The 25,668-nt window shown below is 36.0% G+C and overlaps 2 protein-coding genes and 1 long non-coding RNA gene across 13 annotated transcripts; 2 read left to right on the top strand and 1 right to left on the bottom strand.

Moving 5' to 3' along the window:
• Nucleotides 1-10,911: 10,911 nt before the first annotated feature.
• On the bottom strand, nucleotides 10,912-15,391 carry LOC110864555. 11 transcript variants are annotated; one of them, XR_004860005.1, is made up of 9 exons: nucleotides 15,253-15,391; nucleotides 14,850-15,142; nucleotides 14,466-14,581; nucleotides 14,247-14,357; nucleotides 13,961-14,115; nucleotides 13,803-13,886; nucleotides 11,613-13,148; nucleotides 11,473-11,535; nucleotides 10,912-11,196 (listed from the first exon to the last, which is right to left on the bottom strand). It is a non-coding gene; the product is annotated as an uncharacterized LOC110864555 (long non-coding RNA). The 11 variants fall into 11 exon arrangements; XR_002549898.2 differs by having other exon boundaries at nucleotides 11,613-11,795; nucleotides 13,006-13,886; nucleotides 14,067-14,115; XR_002549901.2 differs by having other exon boundaries at nucleotides 11,613-12,229; nucleotides 13,768-13,886; nucleotides 14,067-14,115.
• A 2,790-nt stretch (nucleotides 15,392-18,181) lies between these two features.
• LOC110864554 (transcription factor MYC2) lies at nucleotides 18,182-20,505 on the top strand. Its single transcript, XM_022113658.2, has one exon. The coding sequence runs from the start codon at nucleotides 18,315-18,317 to the stop codon at nucleotides 20,235-20,237; it is 1,923 nt and encodes a 640-aa protein (XP_021969350.1). The 5' UTR covers nucleotides 18,182-18,314; the 3' UTR covers nucleotides 20,238-20,505.
• A 3,858-nt stretch (nucleotides 20,506-24,363) lies between these two features.
• Nucleotides 24,364-25,215, top strand: LOC118479489. The gene is made up of 2 exons (XM_035974032.1): nucleotides 24,364-24,438; nucleotides 24,742-25,215. Exons 1-2 carry the CDS (start codon nucleotides 24,364-24,366, stop codon nucleotides 25,213-25,215), a joined length of 549 nt encoding a protein of 182 aa, XP_035829925.1.
• Nucleotides 25,216-25,668: the final 453 nt, after the last annotated feature.

Here is a 25,668-nt window from a genome sequence, read left to right as displayed (position 1 = left end):
GGAACCGGACGGCAGCCCCACCCGAAATCAACCATCTCGAGCAATCTAGGCTTCTCGGTTTTCTGGTTAGTGTTAATTCTTGATTGCTTGCTATGTTTGATGTCATGTTACGAACTAGGGTTTCATGCTAGTGATGCTTATCGATGATATTATGTGTTTGGTTTAGAACTAAGTGATATGTGATGATGTTTTTATAAATCGGATTGCATGATTTAGAACCGAATGGATATGTATAATCGGCTGCTACATGTATGAGTATGATCATTACTAAATTAATCAAGTTGGAGTGATTAGGGTTGCATGATAGTCCTTAAACCCATTAATCATTTGATCTGATTGTATGTCCCTTATGATAATGATTTACTGTTCATGGATTGATGATGATTGCGATGATATGAACGTGTTTGAATGTGAATAATTGTGATTTGATCTGATTGTGAAACTGCCAAAACTGTTAGCAATTGTTACGGAAATCATGAGCTGCAATTAAGGAAATCAGTTACAATCTGCTAGTCTCGACACGGATTGCGAGTTGAGAACGCATGGTCTCGACTCGAGACCACAGCACCGACACAAGCAGCACAACCCGAGACCACGGTTGCGGGTCCGGTTGCGACTCGAGACCGTATAGTCTCGACTAGTACATGATGACCCGAGACCTCCTTATTGCGACTCGAGACATTGAGGCCGGCACAACTCGAGACCCCACTGTCTCGACTCGAGATCTCTAGTCTCGACTCGAGACCACGAACACGGGCACACTGTTTTGGACTTTGCACACTGTACGAGCCCAACCATTTGGGCCGCATGCTTGGACTTGTTTACGTGACTGTTCTGTTGATGAACTGCCATAATTATACGTGCATGCTATGATCGTTACTTGTGTACAATACATGTAGAATATACGTGCACTACTTGAAGACGAACCTAACTCATATGGTAACCATGGTAGGACGTGGTTGACCACTATATAGCTTAATTGAACTTTGCTGTGTATCTGCCGAGCAAACCAAGGTGAGTTCACACCCTTACCAAGGCATGGGATTCCCGGTGGGTAGGGAATGGGATTGAAGGAAAAGGTTGATGAATTATTTGGATTACACTGTTACTAGACTATCTACCATCGTCCTCGGTTGTGAAGGACCCTTATGTAAAACCTACGTAATACTTGTGCTTACCATTGTCCTCAGGGTTCGAAGGACACTTACGTAAAACCTACGTAAACTTATACCTACTACTGTCCTAGGGTTATGAAGGACACTTACGTAAAACCTACGTAAACCCCCGCGTACCACTGTCCTCGGGATAAGAAGGACACTTACGTAAAACCTACGTAAACCTCGTACGTACTACTGTTCTCGGGTTAAGAAGAACACTATGGTTACCAATAGTCTAGTGTATATACAAATGTGGGAGGCCCCCACCAATTGACCATACTAAATACAATGTGGGAAGCCCCCACCAATAGAACATACTATCGGCCTAGTAGAGCCACCTGTTACAGCATGAACATACTATTACGAACTCACTTAGTGTGAACTCGCTCAACTAGTTGTTGACTCTCTGTTACATGCCTTGCAGGACCATAGGTACTAAGGGAGCTTGCACGGGAGGCGTGATCGTTGTGGGCACATGGACTGTTGAGTTCCATGATAAACATTTACTTATGAGAACATGATACTTATGTTGGGTTTTTTTTTTTTTTTTTACATTAATGCTTCCGCTACTCTATTGATTATGTTTGACTTTGGAAACACCTTTCGTATTGATGAATGACATTTACTATTTGTACTTATGTTCAATATGATTGGTGGCTTGATCCTGGTCATGTCACGCCTCCAAGCGGTGGTACTCCGCGTGTGGATTTTGGGGGTGTGACAATAAGGAATTCCAAAAGTCAATTAAGAATAAAGCACAAGCACATGTGTCAATAATAAATCTAGATTTCTTTATCAGGAATCTCTTGCATATATCTATAATTCCGATATCAAACATTATTTCGTTTGATCACCTGCTTTGTAACTCGTGCGACAATATAAACAACGGAAACCCTTTAAGTTGGGACGCCAACAAAAGTATAAAGAATTTCCAATGCGTTACCATAAACTATTAACGCAAGTAAGAAGCATGTAAAGTTGTGCTAGTGCACAAGAAAACACATGAAACTTAAATTATACGTCCACAAACGTCGAATTATATCACACACGACTTTCAAGGCAAGGCCTTTTGAAAATATAATTGGGCATGACGACACCAATGCGAATCCCGTCAGTGGAAGAATTACTAATCAAAAGGCAGCACTTGGCCACGTGATCCTACAAACAACATGAATCTTGCTGAGGTACGATAGAACAAGATTTCACAACAATCGGTGCATAGTCTAATCCAATTTTTGACGCTGCAAAAGGAGTAACATACCTTTGCAATTCCCCTATTTCATTTTATTCGACATTCCATGGTAATGTCACTTAACAACGGTTATCACCCAAAATTTCTAGATAAAATTCTTAAATTTCTTTTGTTAAAATTCTGACCTCTGTGAATAGACTTTTGCATTGCTACTCCTCCTAATGGTCATCATACCATGAGGATTTCTTTTATAATAGCAAATATTGATCTATTTCATTTCTTGGTAAATCCACACGTTACACATGCACTGTTTGTTGCGCATGTGGTTCGTTTGATTTATGAAGACCACTAGAGGGCTTCATTCCAATTTGTTATTTTATCCAAACCCAAATATCATTTCGCTATACTTGATTTTTGCACTGTAAACTGCATTATTTCAAAACGATGACTCTTTGATATCGAGTCAATGACTCTTTGGCATACATGGTTTTTGTTGTGATCATGTCCGAACTTTCTTATTAATACAAAAACTCGTTTTGTTTAAACCAAGTTCAATTGTTTGAACTTGCTCGCCTTTAAAGCCATCATCTTTAAAACAAGCACTTCATTTGTTTTGAACCATAACATGCTTGTTTGGTATTCGACTTCATTAAATCATTTCTTTGATCACGATCACCTTGTGGTGACGTTTTCCCAAATTTGAAACTTGCACTAATCTCGTTTGCACACATCATATACGGATTTAATTATTTATTTATATTGAATCCGCTTTGTTGATTTATCCTATAAAAGCAATCTTAACACAATCGTGTGCTAAGATAATTATACACAAATTCATGTCATATTTCAGTGTATCTCTTAAATGATTCTTACAGCATCAATCAAGCATTTCGTAATATTTATTGCTTTATCATCTTCAATCAAAAAACATTATTCAATTGTTTCAATTTCAATCGAAAATCCTACTATATTTGTTTGAAACAAACATTCGAACTTACTTCGTTGAACTTTCATTTAATTTCAAACACGGTGAACTCGTCCGGTCACCGTTATTATTATTTCGATCAGTACGACACCTTGTGGCGTCAGTATAGAATTGTAGCTTGAGCTAATCTATATATACCTTTCGTTTGACTCATCCTTAAAAATGGTCTTAATACAACTATGTGTTAAGACAATGATACACTAAACTCTGTTATATATCGGTGTATCCTTGTAATTCGATAAATGTCAACCCATTGCTTTTTCTCAGTTGACAAATCATTTTCATTTCATTCGAGCTTGTTGAATCTAAGTCTTCCTCAGTTGACAATCAAAGTATATTTTCAATTGACAGTGAATTCTATTGTTTCTAAAAATCCTTCACAAACTTGTAAACATTCACATCTATTGATCATATATCTCTTTTGACTTGAACCTAATCACTTTAGAAAACTATATCATTTCATCCCATTTGACATCGACTTCTTGAACTAATTCAGTTAAACCATTGAGCCCTATTTATTGTAAAACACGTATTCATTTGAACATATCCTAAAACTGTTCTTATTGACTAAGACGTGACTTAACTCTAAAAGAGATATCGTAGCCTAAATCTCGAGGACGAGATTTAAAACAAGGTGGGGAGGATGTAACAACTCTCATCTAAAATTTACTATTTCTTATTCTATTATGTCTAATAGGAAACCCTAATTGAAACCCCCAAGTAGTATTGCATGACCCTAAAATTTTCAGAACAGTTGGAATCAGGATCAGGGCCCTAAAACTCAGGGGGGTAAACCCTAGTTGATATTATCAACACAGTTTTCGTAGAAATCGAATTTTATCGTTCTGTCGACTCACCAAAGCTACTGAGACACGGGGCTACCCTATGCTAGGGGGTACCCCTCGCGCCACACGACAGCCCCTCGCGCCACGCGAGGGAGCTGTTTTTCCAGTATATATAAGGGAGTTTGGCACTTGAAATTCGGCGTTGGTTCGACGTAAAAACTCGCTTCGTACACTGAGATATCGTCTGTTTACTACAAAACACACACAACACGAAATTCTGCCGCGATAACAAGGTAATAGCTCGATCACTGCTACGTGTCAAACTGCTCAATTCTTTTCTTTCCGTCAGCTTTTATTATAGTAAATAGTAGCTCGGGGTTATACCCTCTAAATCCCGAAACTCTGCCCGTTATTAGGGTAATAACTCTAATCACTGGTACGATACTTTATCCGATCGATTAAAACCAATCCAATGGATGTTTAAGTGCTGCCAATATCTGGCTATACTTTGTCATTTATTGTGAGGGTTTCGATCTCGTGATTATCGTTAAAGTTGAATTGAGTTACTACACTAATACGAGTTCTATTGTGTCTAGAAATTAGAACTCGTAATCAGGGAGCTGCTAGAATACTTAGCAACTAAGTAAACTTAGTAGTTAAATAAACTTAGTAAACTTACTAATTACGTACACTTAGTTGTTAAGGAAACTTAGCAGTTAAGCTAGTTGAGTAGATTAATTAATCTGCTAATTAAGTTAAGTAATCAACTAAGCAAATTATAAGAGTTAAGATAAATTAATTAGTTAAGTAGTTAATTAATTAATTAAGTTAAGAATGGTTAATTAAGATTAATTAAGATTAATTAAGATTTATTAATCAGTTAAGTAAGATTAATTAAGCTACGCAAGATTAATTAAGGTAAATAACGTTAATTAAACATCTAGATAGATATACATGAAAAATAAAAATAGATAATATCAAAGGAAGGTGTAAGAGGATATATATGTAGGTAGGAAGCTTCCTAGAAAGTGTATAGGTAACTTCCTAGAAAAGCTATAGGAAACTTCCTAGAAATTTCATACTTCTTACCTATAAATAGGAAGCCTAGGAATTCATTTCCTTTGCTCATTTCTTTTCATCTTCTCTCTATACGTTGGTGTTGTAACCAATAATCACCGATGCGATATTCTGTCCGATCGATTCAGGAACCAACTAACGGATGCCAAGGTGTTGTACTTTGTGAGTTCGTTAAACGGATGCCAAGGTGCTGTACTTTGTGAGTTCGTTAAACGGATGCCAAAGTGTTGTCTAATAAGACTATACTTTGTGAAATTCGTTAAAGTTTGAATCTCGTGACCATTATTAGGTTTGATGTGGTTTTACACTAATACGTATTCCACTCTGATAACCTAAATGTTTAACTACCCGAAACTCTACACCATACTCTTACAATCAAAATGGATGCTTAATCATCAGAAGGTTCAAAACCATAAAGTATATGCTTAATTATCAGAAGGAGTAGAATTAAGAAGCTTGTTAAATCAATACTGCATGCTTATGAGGTGAGTCATTCTCTTTTTACAAAGTTTGCTTTCAAAATCATGTTTGTTTCCAAAGTTATAATTACAGTGATTAAGTCTTTGTAGTCTTCAATTACAGCCGGTATGTGGGGTTTTGTATACATTACTTGATAACCGTCACCATTGGACAACGGGTTAGCCAATGAGTGATATGACCATAGTCACAGAAACGAGTCGAGTGACAAATACCGTTGGGTAATTGGTTGATATATAAACATTGTAATTGCCCTTAATACTGTACATTATAACAATGTGTCGTTTTGTATAAAAATGAATGAACTCACCAGTATTTCCTGCTGACCAAATCTTTTTAAAACGCGTTTCATGTAATTACTATAGATTGGAATAAGGGTGATGATGCGGCACCAACAAGGCTTATAGAAGTGGCTCATTTTATCAATTAAATTAAATTAAGAAAAGTTGTTTTATGCAATCGGATTTATTCTATATTAAAGCTACCTTTCAAAACATGGTTTTATCCCATCTATTTAATAAATAAAATCCGGTGTTTTCTAAACTTTGATATTTTCCTAACTCACGGTCCTGATGAAATTTCCGCTGCACTACTTTTCTAAATAACCACCGGTATCACTTGGCTGCTCGCGTCTCCCGATTCCGTTCAGGGTGGGGTCGGGGGTCGTGACAGAACATGTATTTGCATTATATTTAATATAAATGCAAATTTCTTTATTTAATTTATGTTTATATAGTATGGGTATTACACTTCTCGTAACCACACTCCAGCGTGAGAATGAGTATTGTTCTTCTTTAGAGATAATAATGTATAGAGTGAAAGTAAAGAGAGCATGATCAAAATCCTTAAACCTTTGGAGAAGTGTGGTATTTATAGCTGAGAGGTTGGAGAAGAATGGGGGCTGGTTAGACGAGGTGTCGCTATCAAAGAATATTCATTCGGTCCTCTCTGCAGTAGCAGTTAGTGCTCGTAGAGGTGGGAGCATGCCTGCGTGCCGTGATTGGCTACAAGTTACTTTCTAGATATACTTCTTGTCTTGTATGCCATCAGTCGTTAGTGGCCACACCCCGGTGTCAGTTGTACCTTTTGTCTCCTATACGATGGTGCATCGTGGAGGTCTCTTGGTACAATGTATGGCGAGCGGCGATTAGCTGCAGGTCGCTTTCACCTTGTACTCTTTTCCTCTGTGGTAGCATAGTAACGGGACCACAAGAGTAGCCCGCGCTCGGATCGTTGTGACCAGCTAATTATTTTTTGAATTAAGTGTGGGTATGGTCATGTCTCCGTGGGGGTTTTATCGCGGCCCGCACAATATTTTGGACCATACCCCTTCACACCCAATGAGGTGCTAAAACTACATAAGCGAAATGAATGTATGATCGTATAGGTAGCGGTTTTGCCACACACCCGAATCGAAACCGAGCCGTAATTTTTTGTTAATCGATTATACTTAACTAAGTATTCGAGGTTGTTTAGTTAGAATAAACGGTTAATTTTGTTGTGAAGGTTAACTCGGTTATTCCCACCGTTTGACGGTCATTTCAATAAAAGTTGCCTAAAGAACCTAACATATAAAAAAACAATTATATTGTATTAACCAACAAATATATATTGTTATTGTAGGCTTGTAGCTAAGTCTGTAAACACATCGAATGAACATATAATCAAATGAATTTTTTTTATGTTTATTCATTAAGGAAATGAGCATCATCGTATTTGTTTATGTTAGTTCGTTTAAAACCTAAATGAACAGTTCATGAACGTAAACAAACACAAACAAACAAACATAAACAAATAAAAATGAACTTAACTAAACAACGATAAACAAACACAAATGAACATACTAATAATAAGTAATTATTTAAATGCATATAAAGTAATGATCAATTAAGATAAGTTACACTGGAAAGCCTTTTTTTTTATTAAGAGTTAAATGCCATTTTAGTCCCTGTGGTTTGGGCCATTTTGCCAGTTTAGTCCAAATGTTTCATTTTTAACCTGTGGGTCCAAAAAGGTTTCACAGTTGCCATTTTAGTCCACTTGGTTAACTTCATCCATTTTTTCTGTTAACGAGAAGGCCAATTCGGTCATTTTGTATGTAATTCTGTTAACTAAAAGGGCAATTCAGCCATATCAAATGACCGAATTGGCCTTCTCTTTAACAGAAAAAATGGATTAAGTTAACCCAGTGGACTAAAATGGCAACTGTGAAACCTTTTTGGACCCACAGGTTAAAAATAAAACCTTTGGACCAAACTGGCAAAATGGGCCAAACCACAGGGACTAAAATGGCATTTAACTCTTTTATTAATTTAAAGTCCAATTACTATTTAGTTATATTTAGATAAGTGGTTACTGGTTGGAAAGCCCCCTTTTATTATGTTCGTATTTAGATAAATAAATACAAGTACTTATGTACTTATTAAAATTTAAACAAACATAAACGAATGTAATAATTGAACATAAACGAACCAATAAAACGTGTGTTAATGTTCGTTCGTTTAACTAAATGAACAAAAAAAATGTTCATCTTCGTTCGTTTATTAAATAATAAACTTTTCGCCAAATTATGTACTTATTAAAATTTAAACAAACATAAACGAATGTAATAATTGAACATAAACGAACCAATAAAACGTGTGTTAATGTTCGTTCGTTTAACTAAATGAACAAAAAAAAAATGTTCATCTTCGTTCGTTTATTAAATAATAAACTTTTCGCCAAACTAGTTCACAAATAATTTATAAACATTCGATTCGATTCGATTAAAGGCAGTTTATAGGTCTATTTGCAGCAGAACTGAGGAAAAGACAAACCAAGCTATAGTAGCCCAATTTTGTTTTCAGTTAGGCTGTCTAGTCATTTTTATGAAATTCGTAAACACCATTATAACGTGTTAACTGTTAGGAATTGTTTATGTTTGATTGTTTACTTTAACAAATTTTATATTTATATTTGTTTTTTATGATGTATAAATTATAACAAGTTAGTTTATGATAAAAATAAGAAGTTTATTTAAAACTTAACAACTTTTTCGACTATAGTTATGTGTATTTTGAATAATTAAGTTTTTTATTTATTTTTTTAACTAGGCTATCACCCGGGAACATCCCGGGCTAGAAAAAAATAATTTTCAATAATCAAAAGTATATAAACAACATTTTGAACCTCTTTAGTTTCTTGTTTCCCTTTCCACCACAAATTTTTTGTTGGGTTTCATCAGTATCCCAACTTTGCCTCCATATGTATTCAAAATTTTCATGTAAAACTAATTCCTTTTTATTCATAATGAGATCTCTGTATAAAAATGTTTTCGCAACACATACGCCAGTGGTGGCTTTGATGGTGTGCGGGGAGGACCTCCGCACAAGGCCCATGATTTCGAGGGACACATGATTTGTAAAAAAAAATCCGATATATGTATATGTAGATATTTTTTAAAATAGTAAACACATAACAATTCCAATATAGGTCCATTTACAAATCGTTTATCAAGGTTTAGAATTTAACCACTTGGCATTAGGTTTATTAAGCCCGGTAATAATTTGATTTAAAAAAATAATAAAACATTACGGAATGACACATTTCTTCAAGCTCGAATAGGGTACGTAAATTCTCAAAGACGTCTCTACCAAACATTAGAAAATGATTATTAAATTAAAACTTATTAGTGTTGTTGTTATGCCCTCCTATTTCAATCTACGAAAAAACAAATGCAAATTATCACTCTTATAATTTAGTAAGCTAATTATTAATAGAGTAAAATGCACGGATAGTCCCTGTGGTTTGGTGAAATTTCACCTTTAGTCCCAAACTTTTCAGAATTACACTCTTAGTCCCTATGGTTTGACAAGTTGTTACTCGGATAGTCCCCAAAGCGGATGGAGGTTAGTTTTTCTGGTTAAGTGGGTGTGAAATGACAAGGACTATCCGAGTAACAACTTTTCAAACCACATGGACTATCCGAGTAACAACTTGTCAAACCACAGGGACTATCCGAGTAACCTTCATCCGCTTTAGGACTATCCGAGTAACAACTTGTCAAACAACAGGGACTAAGAGTGTAATTCTGAAAAGTTGGGGACTAAAAGTGAAATTTCACCAAACCACAGAGACTATCCGTGCATTTTACTCTTATTATTAAAAACATAACATTTTGGCACAATAATTACCACTCATATATTATATTTATTTACTATCATAATGTAAATTAATGTACTTAAGTATATTTTTTACCATATGTTAAAATATAGCAGTGTAACTTTTATCAAATTTAGATATAGGTTAATTTTTCTAATAGCATTTTATATCAGCACATATGATATATTTATGGGATAATAGAGGCTTATCTTTGTTATTTTAAAAGCATACAAACACCAAAGTGTTATATTTGCAACCATTATGTCTATCTTTAGTCATACATCGATCATGATGCAAAACATCATGTCATAGTCTATATAGTGTCCATGCATGAGAATGAGTTTCATTTTCCTTCCCAGTATAAGTCAGACGTGAAGCCTAGTAGAAGTAAACATTTATAAAATGTAATACTGAGAAAAACAAACTTGTTTTATATTAATCGCGAATTTCGCAGGTAGGAAATTTTACTTTATATTCATTGAACTATGTCAAAAACGTGTTTTATAAATGTTTTGGATTGAAGGTTGTAGTCATTAGGGTTGCGAAGAAAAACTGATTTATAATTGTTTTAAATTGAAAGTTGTAGTTATTAATTAGGGTTGCGAGTAGGGTCAGAAACTTTGGGCAAGAACCGGATGCAGAAACTTGCCTCACTGAATGACCCACGACACAAAAAAAAAAAAACTTTTATTTATTATAACATATTATTAGAACTTTATTAATGTTGGGTCTCTTCTTTATTATAACACTTAACATGTACCAAAAACTAAAAAACTATCATGAATTCTCCAAGGCTTTAACACCACCACCATCACCAACCTTTGAAACACACAAACACGATATATTTTGATATGCACAATCACATTAGATTTCAATATTGGCTTACGAATAACATAAAATATCAACTCCTAGCCTATAAAACAGCTAACAAACACGATTTCTTAGGAGAGGTTGGAAGGAAAAGAATCGGATAACATGCAAATTTTATGTTTGTTGCTGAAAGGGCATGTGGTGAAAGGACGACGCAGAGCCGCATAAGATGAGTACGACACAGTGGCTTAACACAAACATATAATATCTACTGGTATAGAGATAAACTTTGTTATGAAATCACTTTTCAATTTAAACGTGTAAAAATGATACTGAAATAAAAAATTATTGATAAGTGAGTACATGAAAATCACAAATTCCTAAATACTTCTTTATAAACTACATTTGTGGTTTTATTAGTACGTTTGCCGTCGTTGTCCAAATGGTGCCACAACATATAGTATTCCCTTGCTTTTGTTTGACCAATGCCTTCTAGTCAATCTTTGCATCCAGAACTTGGCCCACTTCTTGAAGCAAAGTTATCTTCCTTTTTTTTGACAAGCCAACGAAATCCTGTTAAAACAAAAAATATTTTCAAAACACCTATTTTAATAAATAAAAATATCTATTTTGGTAATAAAATACCTATTTTGGTAAATATTTTCAAATCATCCATTTTAATAAATACTTTTTTTCCCCACAACACCCTTTTGGAAATCACCCATTTAAATAAATATTTTTTTTCCACAACACCCTTTTGTAAAAGATATAGTAAACGAATTTTATTTACATTGAAGGTATACTAAATTTGTTTTTTAATTACTCCATTTGAATTCCAATATTTTGTACCTCATGCCCAATGTAGTTCCATATTTCAGAAGTGTGACCCAGAACAAACAAAACAATTTTGACCTGCCATATGAAGTCAAAGTCATTAAATACCTAAGTCAACATCAACTAATTAAAGATAATAAAGAAGAGAGAATTACCACAAATGCTGTTGAAGTCTGTTTTTAAGCAGTTGACCATTAGTAAGTCTGACCATACGGCCACGAGTCAACGCTTGGAACTCAATAATTGCACGCATGCATCTCAAAGTAACAACAGCCTGTCTCCTAACTAAGTGGCCACGAACTAAAGCTTGAAGCCTTATGATGCCCTTGAGAGTAGGACTGTTCATTTTTATCCAAAAACCGACCCGAATTCAAAGCCACCGAACCCGAATTAGGGAATATTCGAAAAGCCCGAACCCGAGAAACCCGAACCCGAGAAACCCGAACCCGACCAACCCGAAATTTAAATGGTTCGGTTACCGGGTCACTTTTTCCCTACCAAAAACCCGAACAACCCGACCCGAAAAACCCGAAACACGAAACCCGACAAAAAACCTGAACATTTATAGTTTTTTTCTTATAGAAGTGTTTTGGTTTGGAGTCTTTAATATATGAAACATTAAGTTTTGGGACTTTTAAATATTATAATAGCATATTGTCAAATAAAGTCTGAACTTTGATAATATTTTTAAAGTAGCAATATGAATTTTATGATATCTTGTAAAAAAAACTTAAATTTTTCATTTTACATCGAAACCCGAAAACCGAACAACCTGACCCGAACTAACCCGAACCCGAATAACCCAAAACCGACTAACCCGAACTTTAAATGGGTCGGTTATTGGTTCAATTTTTCCTAGACAAAAACCCGAACAACCCCACCCGAAAAACCCGAAACCCGAAGAAAAAAACCCGATGAACACCCCTACTTGAGAGCCCGAAATGTTCTTTATAGAACATGTATGGTTAATTACTTAGCGTATAAAAGATAAACAGACTCAATAATGTAAAAACACGATTTAAGGCATAATATTGCATAACCATGAAAAGAATGAAAGTAAATGTGGAATGGAGATATACAAAGATGAGACACGTGTAGATGCCAAACATGTCCAGCAACATGCAAAACACGAGTTAAAAGATTCATGATCCTGTTTTTTAGCAGGGTATTTGCAGGTCCCGTGAGTTTTCTGGTAGCGGGGTCTTATGGTTAACAAAAGTCAAACATGCAAAAAACTGTAGGATGTGTTCACTATGCAAAGCAGAAACTTTATTGAAACTTGATACCCATTTATTAGTTAGACCCCCGAACCACAAACTTAAGATCTAAAAACTTCAGGAAATTGCTTATGATTTAACAGATAAGGTTGATGTTAGAGAGAATGTTATCCCCTACAATGCAACTTAAGAGCTACGTTATATTATCGCTCAGTGTATTATGAATTGCTAACCAATTTTAATAATAACATAAAGTTAACAACTTAAACAAACCCTAAACATTCAGCATATTCCATTGAAAAAAAAAATAAATCAAGCTCAATAATATTACCAAATAGCCCCTGAAAGCAGCCTGTGCAGCTGTGCTTTTGTGGTAGCTTGCTCTAGCTTGATTTTATCCTCACCATTTGATGCATTTGATTCCGCATTAATTCTTGAATCTTCAGCTTATCGGGCATTAAGCTAGCACTCGAACTAATTAAAGATAATAAAGAAGAGGGAATTACCGCAAATACTGTTGAAGTCTGTTTTTAAGCAGTTGACCATTAGTAAGTCTGACCATACGGCCACGAGTCAACGGTTGGAACTCAATAATTGCACGCATGCATCTCAAAGTAACAACAGCCTGTCTCATAACCAAGTGGCCAAGAACTAAAGCTTGAAGCCTTATGATACCCTTGAGAGTAGGACTGTTCATTTTTATCCAAAACCCGAAACCCGACCCGAATTCAAAGCCACCCGAACCCGAATTAGGGAATATCCGAAAAACCCGAACCCGACCAACCCGAACTTTAAATGGTTCGGTTATCGGGTCACTTTTTCCCTACCAAAACCCCGAACAACCCGACCCGAAAACCCGAAACCCGACAAAAAACCTGAACATTTATTGTTTTTTTCTTATAGAAGTGTTTTGGTTTGGAGTCTTTTATATATGAAACATTAAGTTTTGGGACTTTTAAATATTATAATAGCGTATTGTCAAATAGAGTTTGAACTTTGATGATATTTTTAAAGTAGCAATATGAATTTTATGATATCTTGTAAAAAAAACTTAAATTTTTCATTTTACATCGAAACCCGAAAACCGAACAACCCGACCCGAACCCGAATAACGCAAAACCGACTAACCATCCTAGGTTCAATGACTGAAGTTGGCTACAGTTGCATCCGATTGCCAGCACACACAATCAAGCATCCGTGATTAACTCAAATCTAGACGTGGGAAATTAACGCAGGTCAAAGCAAGGTTGGTAACGGGTCAAAACACGCAATAGATGAAGTTCTACCTTCATTGTATGTGTATAAATGTCCACCCATATCCATTGAAATACCAACATATAAATGTCCGACCATTTTGAATTACTACACAAAAATATAGGTATGAAGTTCTACCTTCATTGTATGTGTATAAATGTCCACCCATATCCATTGAGTCAGCCATCTGCATAGATGAAGATAAACCAAAGCCAAATTAAGAATGAGTATGTTTGTTGATGAATAATAAGTTGACAAGTCAAACACAAGCTAAATTTATATCCTCTTGAATATTGATTCAAGCTAAATTTAACAAACCTTGTCACCAAATAGTGAAAAAAGTACTTGTGCATAAGCCACCATAGAAGTGTTGTAAGCTACCATTGCACACTTAACCATGGAAATACCAACCAACTGAAACACATCCTCCTGTGATAACAACAATAACCTAAAAACATCAATAAATCCTTCGAATCTTATCAATTTTCATTTACTTAATTAACAACAACTGATACGAGATACGGTATTTCTACAAACCTGGCTAGATTTCGAATTGATGACCGCATCCACAGTAAACTAATTAGTAAATAGAACCTGTCCATTTGAGTTTGTTGCAAAGACATCTGAACTTTCATCACCTAAAACGCCATCACCTAATTTAGATCATAAGCATATATCAGTTCTAATCCCTTTCAAATGTTGTAATTATAAGAAATAGTTTAGAGAATGAACTTAAGCAAGAATACCTTCGACAACACAATATAGCAAGTAATCGATTCCAATTTCAGATGTATTTCAATAAAAAAAACAAAATGAATTTAGAGAAAAATGATTAAAACCCTATCCCCAAACTCAACACTATGATGACCGACCATCAAGCCCTTTGTTTTGACACATTAGTGTTAAGAGAATAACACTGACCTTGTACCACCATATGATTCTTGGTCAGAATCATCACCGTCTCGTCTCGTCTGATACCATATGCGTCCCTCTATCCCCGGATCTGGTGGGTCGCCGTTACACATTCCCTTTTATCAGTTTGCTTGACTTACACATCAGATTGATCAAGAATTGATGGATTAAAGTTTGTTTTTAATGATCCTAAACAAACCTGCAACAATTGATAACTCAACATAGGACAAGAAATATATATTTCTTCTATATATCAGCATCATATCAATTGTTCGATTTAAACCTTCAAACAAATGCTGAATCTGGAAAAAAAAATGAAGAAACATTGGTATCTAAAATCTATGAAATCTTAAAAATCAAAACGAAAACAAAGTGTTAGAACAACGATTAACGAAGAAAGAAAAAGAAGCACCTGTGTTGATATCTAGGGTTTGTAAAACGTGGCGGTGACAGACAAAAAACGCGATGGTGGCGATTAGAGATGGAAGATGGTGGTGGCAAGAGACTTGGATTATGAAATTTAGGGTTATTTAGTTGCTTATATACCCGGGTCAAAAACACGGGTATAGATATCCAGTGCGGGATCCGTATAGAAAATATCACTTTTTCTCACATTTTCCCGCCAAAACATCTAAATGGTTGCACCAGGAGATGACACGTGTCCCAAACCTTATTTGTTTATTATATACTAGGTTAGATACCCGTGTATTACACGGGTTGAACAATATAAACAATTTAAACTATCATGATGTAAAGTTTCAGAAATATCATGAAACATCTGTCTACATGTAGGGGTTTCTCTCCCATCTTTAGCAAGCCCTCCTTGTAGTCTAGAGACTGACACATCGGCTAAACGCATCTCACTCGCTATACTATGCCCATAAACCATTCACACTTATCAGATAATCACTTTTAAAAAACACAATTCCAAACACCTCTAAAATCGTAGAACAACGATAGACTCTCACCGCCATTTTCGGCGTCTTTAGATGAAAAAACCAAATCTTTATCCAAATTTTTGTTTGCAGATCTACTGTCCGAGACCTTAGTAATTGCGTCTGAAAGCAACTCATCCCACCGCCGTCACCACTCCTCTTCTCAATATTGAGACCTTAAACAAATCAAATATCACAGAATTAATAAACCCTTAACAACTTCCGAAAAAAATCTGACTTGGGGTCAAAAACACGGGTATAGATATCCAGTGCGGGATCCGTATAGAAAATATCACTTTTTCTCACATTTTCCCGCCAAAACATCTAAATGGTTGTACCAGGAGATGACACGTGTCCCAAACCTTATTTGTTTATTATATATATAGATTTTATCAAAACATGGAATTATAGCGTATTCGGAATACCAATGGTGTTTAATATCACTTTTCGTGTAAACTTTAGTTGTCAATTTTAAATCACTCAAGATATAAAAAATAATAAAAATATTAAACGTGCTTTTAAGTCATAAAAACACCATTATGATAAAAGTTAAAAAAAGATAACCAATAAACGTTCGTGAAAACCTAAATTAAAAAAAGAAGAAGATAAGACTAGTTTAAGAAAAAAAAAGTCTGCCCTACCTAGTGAAGACGCATGTTCGATTTTCGTTTGGGTCATTTTTAAGGGACATCTGGGTGAAAGGACGCATCAGCGCTTTAATCTCTGGGTGAAAGGGATGAATCAGGGCTTTAATCTTGTGTTCGAACATGACGGAGGGCAAGGGTTTACGGATTCCATCTAATTCCCGCACCACAGTCTCATGACAGTCGAAGAGTCGACCTTGGACATAGCCCCAAGCAGGGTGAGTTTATTGCCGTTAAAAAATACTTTATATGTAATATACTTATGGTTCAACTATTATAACTTAAATATATGTTATTAGTTCTATTTTTTTTTTTACTTTTGACTTTTTCGTTAATTTTGTTTATTCAAATAGAGACCCAAATTCGAACCAAACTCTAGTAAGTGTCTTCAAATAAATTCAGTTAATTTTTTTCAATTGCGAATAATTTGAGTAGCTTGAAAACAGATACCATGAACACCTCTATAAGCACAAGAGAGTGAGTTAACATTTTAATAAGCGTTTTTATCACCTTTAATTTGATAAAGTATAAACACATGATAAAATTAATTCTTTCGTGTTCTCCCCCAAGATTACTCTCTATCAATAATCAAACAACATGCATAAATCATAATGAACAATTACGATAGACTACCAAAATTACAATTTGCTTGACTTTGGTTGCTAAATCAACAGAATGAGAGACAATATATAGATACTCCTAACATAGAAAAAGATGAGAAGATATAAACGCTAATGACAACATAAATTGTTGAAAATATAGTGATCAAATATTGACTAGAATGTGTTGTTAGGCTATTTAAAGTAATGCCGGGCTCAGGGGCGGACCTACAGTGATAGAAGGGGTAACCTCCATTGCCCCTTGACGCTCCGATAACGCTCCGATGGTAGTGTAAATTTTGGAAAAATTTGACATTTTTTCGATTTTGTTACCCTTTTTTATTGAAACGTTATCCCTATGCAGATTTTCTAGATCCGCCACTGGCCGGGCTATCGTTCCCCAACTTCTTTGCTATCGTCGTTTAATGCAATGATAAAGGCATATTATATGCGTAAAAGACTAAAATACCCGACGTTTGTCAGTAAAATTACCAAATTACCCTATGAGTTAATAGACATTATGGATGGAATTAAGGTCAGGAAGCATATTAGAGTAAAAGTACCAACATCAAAGAGAGATAATGACACTTTTAAACTAATGTGGTAAAAACATTAAAATGGACAAATCACAAGAGCAAAAACGAAGTTAACTAAAAAAGAAGTGTATTCAAGTCGTCATCCTTACGGCAGTCAATTCACTCGACTGCAACTTGTGATACGAGAAAAAAAAAGGATATTCAAGTCATCATCTTTACGACAGCATGGTGTATTTGAAAGACGAGAAACAATCTTGTCTTTTCAAATAAGGAGAATAGCATCCAAAGTATTAGAGAAAACAACGTAGTTTTGCGGTTTCTACGGATTAAAAATAGATCGTTTTATATTAGGTCTTTTGAGTGGAAAAAGTAGGTGACTTTTTTTTCAACGATAATAGTCGTCCCAGAAAAGAAGTATACTACTAACTTACATGTACATAAATAAAAGTACTAGTGTTTGTGTTTATAATTTAGTGTCGGAAAAAATAAATAATAAAAAAAATCGTGAGATACAATTTAGTGTCGGAAAAAAGAAATAATAAAAAAATCGTGATAAATCACACTCGTTTTGGCTGATTCTTCGAAACCACATGATAAGACCTCACACGCTTTAGCCCCACTAATATACACCTCAATCTCCTCACCCTCACACACACATTCACACACACTCTTTTTCCCCACGTTTCACACACTTTAAGCAACCCTCTCCGCCGCCGACCACCACACCACACCACACCTAACTCCCTCTCCTGTTTATGGAATGACCGATTATCGCCTAACCACCACCACCACCATGAACCACCACTGGACCACCGATGACAACTCATCAATAATGGACCCGTTCATCACCTCCGACATCACATCCATCTGGGCCAATCCAACGGCCACAAATCCTCCAGCGTCATCGTCCGCTTCCACCTCAATCATCCATGAATTTAACCCAGATACGCTCCAGCCACGACTCCAGGGGCTGATCGATACAGCCCGGGAGTCATGGACGTACGCTATCTTCTGGCAATCATCCTTTAACAACGACCAGTACCCAACCCCACCCGTATTAGGGTGGGGAGACGGGTACTACAAAGGCGAAGCAAACAAAACCAAAACGACACCGTCAACCACTTCTTTAGCTGAACAGCAGTACCGTAAAAAAGTGCTGCAAGAGCTTAATTCGTTAATTTCGGGTGCACAAGCAGCAGAAAATGATGTGGATGAAGAAGTTAGTGATACCGAGTGGTTTTATCTTATCTCAATGACTCAGTCATTTTCTATTGGTGACGGGCTTCCTGGCCAGGCCGCGTTTAATAATAAACCGGTTTGGGTGGCCGGACCGGAACGGTTGATGGAGTCTTCCTGCGAGCGTGCTCGTCAGGGGCTCGGGTTCGGGTTGCAAACAATTGTTTGTATTCCTTGTGTTGATGGTGTTATTGAGCTGGGATCGACTGAGTTGATTTCCCACAGTTTCGATGTGATGAAGAAGGTTAAGCTTTCGTTTAATATTAGTTTCAGCGATATGATGCATAATAATATGGATCAGGGTCCGGGTTCGGGTTCTGGTCCGGGTCCGGATCCATCGTCGATCTGGGTTACAGATCCGGTGGCTTCATCTACTGTGAATTCTGTTGTTACAGATGTAATTGGTTGTCAGACCACAAACGTTTCTCACGTTTCAAAACAATCGCAGATTGAAAACTCTAATTATGGGTATAATAACCCTAATCAGGGATCTTTTGGGAGCAGAGAGTTGAATTTCTCTGAATTCAGATCGTTTGATGGGGGCCGAAACGTTAATTCTTCGAATAATAAGGCGGAATTCGGCAAGATTTTGAGTTTTAGCGAGAGTAACAAGAGTTCTAATAATGAAACTCTGTTCTCCGGGCACTCTCAGTTCATTGGAACTGAGGGTAATCATAATAATAGTAACAAGAAGAAAAGATCTCCGACTTCGAGTGGTAGTAACGAAGACGGGATGCTCTCTTTTGTCTCGGGTGTGGTTCAGCCGTCTAGTTTGAAATCCGGTGGTGTCGCGTTGACGAGAGCGGATTCGGGTCACTCGGATCTTGACGCGTCGGTGATTCGAGAAGTGGAAAGTAGTAAACTGGTGGAACCGGAGAAAAGACCGCGAAAAAGAGGGCGAAAACCGGCTAACGGGAGAGAAGAGCCGTTGAATCATGTGGAAGCGGAGAGACAAAGAAGAGAGAAGCTAAACCAGCGATTCTACGCGCTACGCGCTGTCGTCCCAAACGTCTCGAAAATGGACAAGGCGTCACTCTTAGGCGACGCGATTTTGTACATTAACGAGCTGAAAGCTAAGCTCGAAAACAATGAGGGGAACAAAGACGAATTAAGAAACCAGATTGACGCGTTGAAGAAAGAATTATCAAACAAAGTCTCCGCGCAAGAAAACATGAAAATGTCCTCCGTCACCACCCGCGGTCCACCCGCGGATTTGGATGTAGATGTGAAAGTCATTGGCTGGGATGCAATGATTAGAGTCCAATGTAACAAAAAGAGCCACCCAGCCGCGCGTCTAATGACCGCGATGATGGAGCTAGATTTAGAAGTGCACCATGCGAGTGTGTCGGTTGTGAATGAGTTGATGATGCAACAAGCCACCGTGAAGATGGGCGGCCGGTTGTACACCGAAGATCAGCTTCGGTTAGCCTTAATTAGTAGGTTTTAAGATCCGATATGAATTCCGGCAATCGGTGAAGCCGTGAAGATGTTTAATGTAGTATAGTATCGTATAGTAGTATTATAGTTAGGTTAAGTTAATTCCTCGTATATTTTTAGAGTGAATTCATGTGTAAAATATCTTTGTTTATATGTATTAAATCTTGTTATTTTTGTGGTCGGAGACTTTGTGTTCATGTTTGTTTAGATTTGGGATATCAAACATTATGGTTTGCTACCTGTTGTACTATGTTAACCACTACATCTTTGTTCTTTTATTTATTTATTATTGTTGACTGTTATTTTAATAACACGTTGTTGTAAAAACCTAAAGAACCCATGTTAAGCATTCCATTATTTGAAAATAAGAATAATAATAAATCTTTGATACTTTAATGTATATATTGCTGATGGTTGATATCGAAAAAAAAAAAAAACATTTTTTTAGGAAAAATCGAAGATTTTAATCAAGTTATCACTTTATCTCATTTCCTAAGATAAAGACAATAGCTAGTGTCTCATTTCTCACTTCCTAGGATAACTGGTATTGAATGTAGCCCCATTATGCCACATCAGCGACACGTAAGCTAGAGTACGCCATATCAACCAATAGCGTCCTCCTTTAATAACCAAGAAATGGGATAAAGCCCCCCAATATTGAGTTAATATTGATCTGGCCCCACAAACAACCCGGTGTTCCTTGTTATTCTGCTCGCGAATCCATCAATGACGCCTCCAATGGCGACGTGGCACCGGAGGAGGGGCGTCATTGCTCATTATTTGGTTGAGATGGAGGTGGGCGCTACCTAGAGGTGTACAAAAAAACCGGTTTTAGAACTGAAACCGGAAAAAAAACCGAAACCGTTTTTTTTATAACCGGTTTTACAACCGAACCGAATCGCCGGTTGTAGACCGGTTAGGATTCTTGATATGAAAAACCGGTTAATAACCGAAATCGATTTGGCAAAAACCGGTTAAAAACCGGTTTTTTTTTTTTTTTGGCAAAAACCGGTTAAAAACCGATCCCAACCGGTTAATTGTTTTGGACTTGAAAAACCAGTTAGTAACCGAAACCGATTATAGAAAAAACCGGTTTTCATTTTGAATGAAAAAAACCGGTTTAGTTAATAACTGAAACCGGTTTTTGAAAAAAACCGATTTATGCACCTCTAGCGCTACCCCATTCCACTCATCCTTATATATTTATTGATTTACTACCACTCGTCCTTAAATATTTATTGATTTACTGTTCGATTCTCTGCCTTTTTTTCATATAGCTTTACTAGTACAGGTGCCTTTTTTTTCATATAGCTTTACTAGTACAGGAAAGAGAAAATTGGTTAGAGATAGAAATGAGGAATATGATGTATATAATTTTTTAAAATGATATTTGGAAATAAAATATAAATTTAGTTAATTTATAGAGATAAGGATGAGAAATCCAATACATTTGGATTTAACTAATTTCTTGATGTTTGGTAATTGATGGTAGGGATGAGTATGGTTATCGGTATCGAAAAACAAGGTAAATGGATACTGATACCAAATATATTCAGTACAGTTCTTTATAGCTATCTGGTACTAAATGCTCATTCCTAATTGATGGGCTACTTCAAGTCTGATAATTCATGTTGTGCAAATTTCCCTTCATGTTATTACTTATTAGCTTTGAAATATTTTGGCTCGAGTATGTTGAGGTAATTTTGAAACTTTTCTAGCATGTTTATGTTAATAAGTAATGTTTTGATTAATTAATCTGATGTTTTAATGTTTTGGTTTAAGTTTATGTAGGATTAATCAAGAAATATCTTATTTAATGTTTTGGTTTAAGTTTCTGTAGGATTAATCAAGAAATATCTTTAATATATTATATTTAACCTATACGTTCACCACTTCATATTGAAAATTAAACAAATGGAAAGCTACGATTTTGGTCCATCAAATATCAAATTAATATGCGACACTATATGTCTATATCTACTACTCTAGATACCTTTTTATATAATAATATAAATAAATCAATAAATGGAACATGCATTGAATAAACGTGCGGAGAATAGAGATAAATAATGGTGAAGAAAAGGCCCCGAATAATATAAAATAAAAGTGTCCCTTCCAAAATAATGAAGCACGTTTGATTTTTTAACCTCCACTAGTTAAATAAAAAGTAGTTATATATTTATCAATATGTGTCCTGTCATGAAAGCAGAGTCAACCACGAGCCTCCAGTCCCTCCACTAATTAATAAAAATCGTACACTATTATTAATGCTTTTCTATTTCGTTTATCTTATTTATAAATAAATGTAACGCCCTAAACAAATCTACGATGGTTGTGGTTAGAAAACATGCTAGGTTGATAAGGTATACTCGACCTTAAATATCAACAACACGTTTTAAACATATAGATTATGGATGACAAAAGAAATTTAGGTAGCGTTCGTTTCATGGAATGGAATGGAATGAAATTAGAAAGTTTTTCTTTGTAAAATTGATCTTGGTTGGGGGAGGGAGGAATTTGAAATCCCATGAATTTCTTTAATCAATGAAATTTGTGACTATTTCAACATTCCATTCCATTCCTTCATTAGAGTGAAGGATTTCTAAGGAATGTTGAAATAGTCACAAATTTCATTGATTAAAGAAATTCATGGGATTTCAAATTCCTTCCTCCCCCAACCAAGATTAATTTTACAAAGAAAAACTTCCTAATTCCATTCCATTTCATTCCATGAAACGAACGCTACCTTAGAGTTACTCATGCTTAGATGATAGCACTAACGAGATGAAACATGAATGACTCTCTTAAAAGTGCCCGCTATGGCAAACAAAAATAAATCAATAAACTTATTATAGGCAAATAGAGAAATATTGGTAGTACAAGAATCCGAATGCTATAATTAGGGTTGTAAACGAATTGAATTCGTGTTCGTTTGTTTAGGAATGAACTCGTTCATGAGTTCTTATCGAACGAGATTTCTTGTTCGTGTTCGTTCGTTAATGAAATGAACGTATTCATGAATTGTTCACGAAGACTTACCGAACGTAAACAAACGCAAAGAAAGTAACAAAATCAAGAACACAAACAAATGTTCATGAACATACATATACACAAACGAACGTTCGTGCACACAAACAAATATAGACGGGCATATATTCATTTTAGAATAAAATATGCGTTAAAGATTACCAATAATCCACCAAAGTTAAATAAGTATTAGGGGAGGCGGGGCGGTCCGTGATGGATCCCCCGTCACGCGTTATATAATCACGCACACCGCCGCCGCTACATCTATCACGCGTGGAAAATGAAACGCGTTGAACCCATAACGCGTTGAAATTCAAAAAAAGAACCGTTTGATTGTGACCGTTGGGGGTAAAAATGAACGTTGGGTTTTTTTTTTTTGAAAGTTTTATATAAAATCTATCAAACCCAATCCATTTCATATCAAAATTTATCCAACTCACTTCAAAAAATCATACAATTCTCCATTTGATTTCAAAAATAATTTTACAAGAAACATGGAAGGTTCAAGCAAGAGAGGTGGGGGTTCGAAAAAAAGAGGTTCGGGTACGAAGAAAAATCCCGTAAGACCCAAGGTTCGAGCGAATCTTGGCGAGCCAACGCGCTTTAGGTTGCAAGACGAACCCGAGCAAGTCTCACCCTTTCAAACCCAACAATATCCACCCTTTCAAAACCAACAATATCCACCATTTCAATTGCAAACGTATCAAAACCAACCGTTCGTTCCACCGTTTCAACCTCACCAATTTTAACCCCAAACGTATCAAACCCAGCCCCACCCACTCGACCCACTACTAGAAGACAACACCCTCATCCATCATTTTGCAAACGCGTATCGTGAACCACAATAAAGTCTTGACGACGATGAAAATGATGATTACGTTCAAGAACAACAAGAAGAAGAGGAAGAGGAAGAAGAAGAAAATGATGACGTTCAAGAAATCGTCCCAACCGTCCGACAACACTGGACGAGCGAGGAGGAGGTGTCCTTGGTGAAGGCGTACTTGCACATCTCCGAGAACAAGAAACATGCCAATGAGCAAAGAAAGGATGCGTTTTGGAGACGGGTCATTAATCATTTTAGCCGACTTCCCGGTGCAAATGTACGAAACATGGCCCAAATGACGTCGAAATGGACGGATTTGAACGGGAAAATTAGTAAGTTCAACGCTTGTTTCATTCAAAAGGTATGTTTTTTATAAAGTTTAAATTTTTTTTCATTCAAAACTGTTTTTTTAAATAAAAACAGAAACAATTTTTATTTAAAAAAACATAAACAGTTTTTATTTAAAAAAAGCAGAACATTTTTTTTTTTAAAACAGAAAACAGTTTATTAAAAAAAACAGAAAACAGTTTAAAAAAACAGAAAACAGTTTTTTCTATAAAAACAGAAAACAGTTTATTTTTTTAAATACAGAAAACAGTTTATTTTTTTAAAACAGAAAACATATTTTTTTTTAAAAATACATAACGTTTTATATTTTTTGTAGAACCGAAACCCACAAAGTGGAGCGAGCGAGGCGACAATCATGCGACAAGCCACCGAAGAGTATTGCGATCTCTACAAAAAGAGGAGTTTTCCACACGTGGCGGCATGGGAAGTTGCGAGAAATCACCCGAAATGGGTTCCGGTTGAGTTGGTTGACATGCGTGGTCCTACCGCTCCAAAAAAACAAGGAGGTTCGAAAAGATCAAAGACATCCGATTGGGGGAACTACACGACTTCCGCGTCGGATAACTTGCCCCAAATGAACTTAAACGAAAACCCCCTTGACGAACCCGATCAACCCGTTGACGACCCCGAGGAAGAAGATACACCTACAAGGCCACGACGCAAGAAAAGTGGTGAATCGTCAAGCAAAGGGAAGGAAGCGGTGGCGGAGTCCATCTTCAGAATCGAAGAGGAAAAAATGTCGCGATACAAGAAGCGAGCAGGCGTACATGGGACAATTGAAAACGGTTGAAAGACAAAATGATTTAAAAATCTTGTGTGAAAAGCACGCCCATCTCGACGAACCGTTTAAGTCAATTGTATTTCAACAAAAACGCGAGATTTGCGCAAAGTGGGGTTGGGAGATGCCACCCGTTTAGTTTTTTTTTTTCCCAATGTTTAGTTGTTTTTTTATTTTGTAATTTATTTTTTAATTTTAATGAAATTTATAATTTAGTGTTTTATTATTAATTTCTAATTTTAAAATAAAAATTAAAAAATTTGGGAGTGATAGAATTCTATCACTAGTGACCACCCCCACTACATTTCTATCACTAGTGATAGAATAGTGGATGATGATATGGCATGAGTTGATTGGATATTGGGAGTGATAGAATTCTCTCACTAGTGACCACCCCCACTCCCCTTAGTATGATTATCCAAACGTAGTTGACATAATTGTCATAAACATAACTATCACAAAAAT

This window comes from Helianthus annuus, chromosome 6, assembly GCF_002127325.2.
Source record: "Helianthus annuus cultivar XRQ/B chromosome 6, HanXRQr2.0-SUNRISE, whole genome shotgun sequence".
Classification (NCBI taxonomy): Eukaryota; Viridiplantae; Streptophyta; class Magnoliopsida; order Asterales; family Asteraceae; genus Helianthus; species Helianthus annuus.
Note: the sequence above shows the minus strand (reverse complement) of the source record. Positions and strands in the feature narration are given on the sequence as shown.

Bases quoted from the DNA above. Each gene is read 5' to 3' on its own strand.
- LOC110864554 (XM_022113658.2), top strand. From the start codon at position 18,315: ATGACCGATTATCGCCTAACCACCACCACCACCATGAACCACCACTGG.
- LOC118479489 (XM_035974032.1), top strand. From the start codon at position 24,364: ATGGCCCAAATGACGTCGAAATGGACGGATTTGAACGGGAAAATTAGT. The intron at 24,439-24,741 runs GTATGTTTTTTA...TATTTTTTGTAG, and splicing joins ACGCTTGTTTCATTCAAAAG to AACCGAAACCCACAAAGTGG.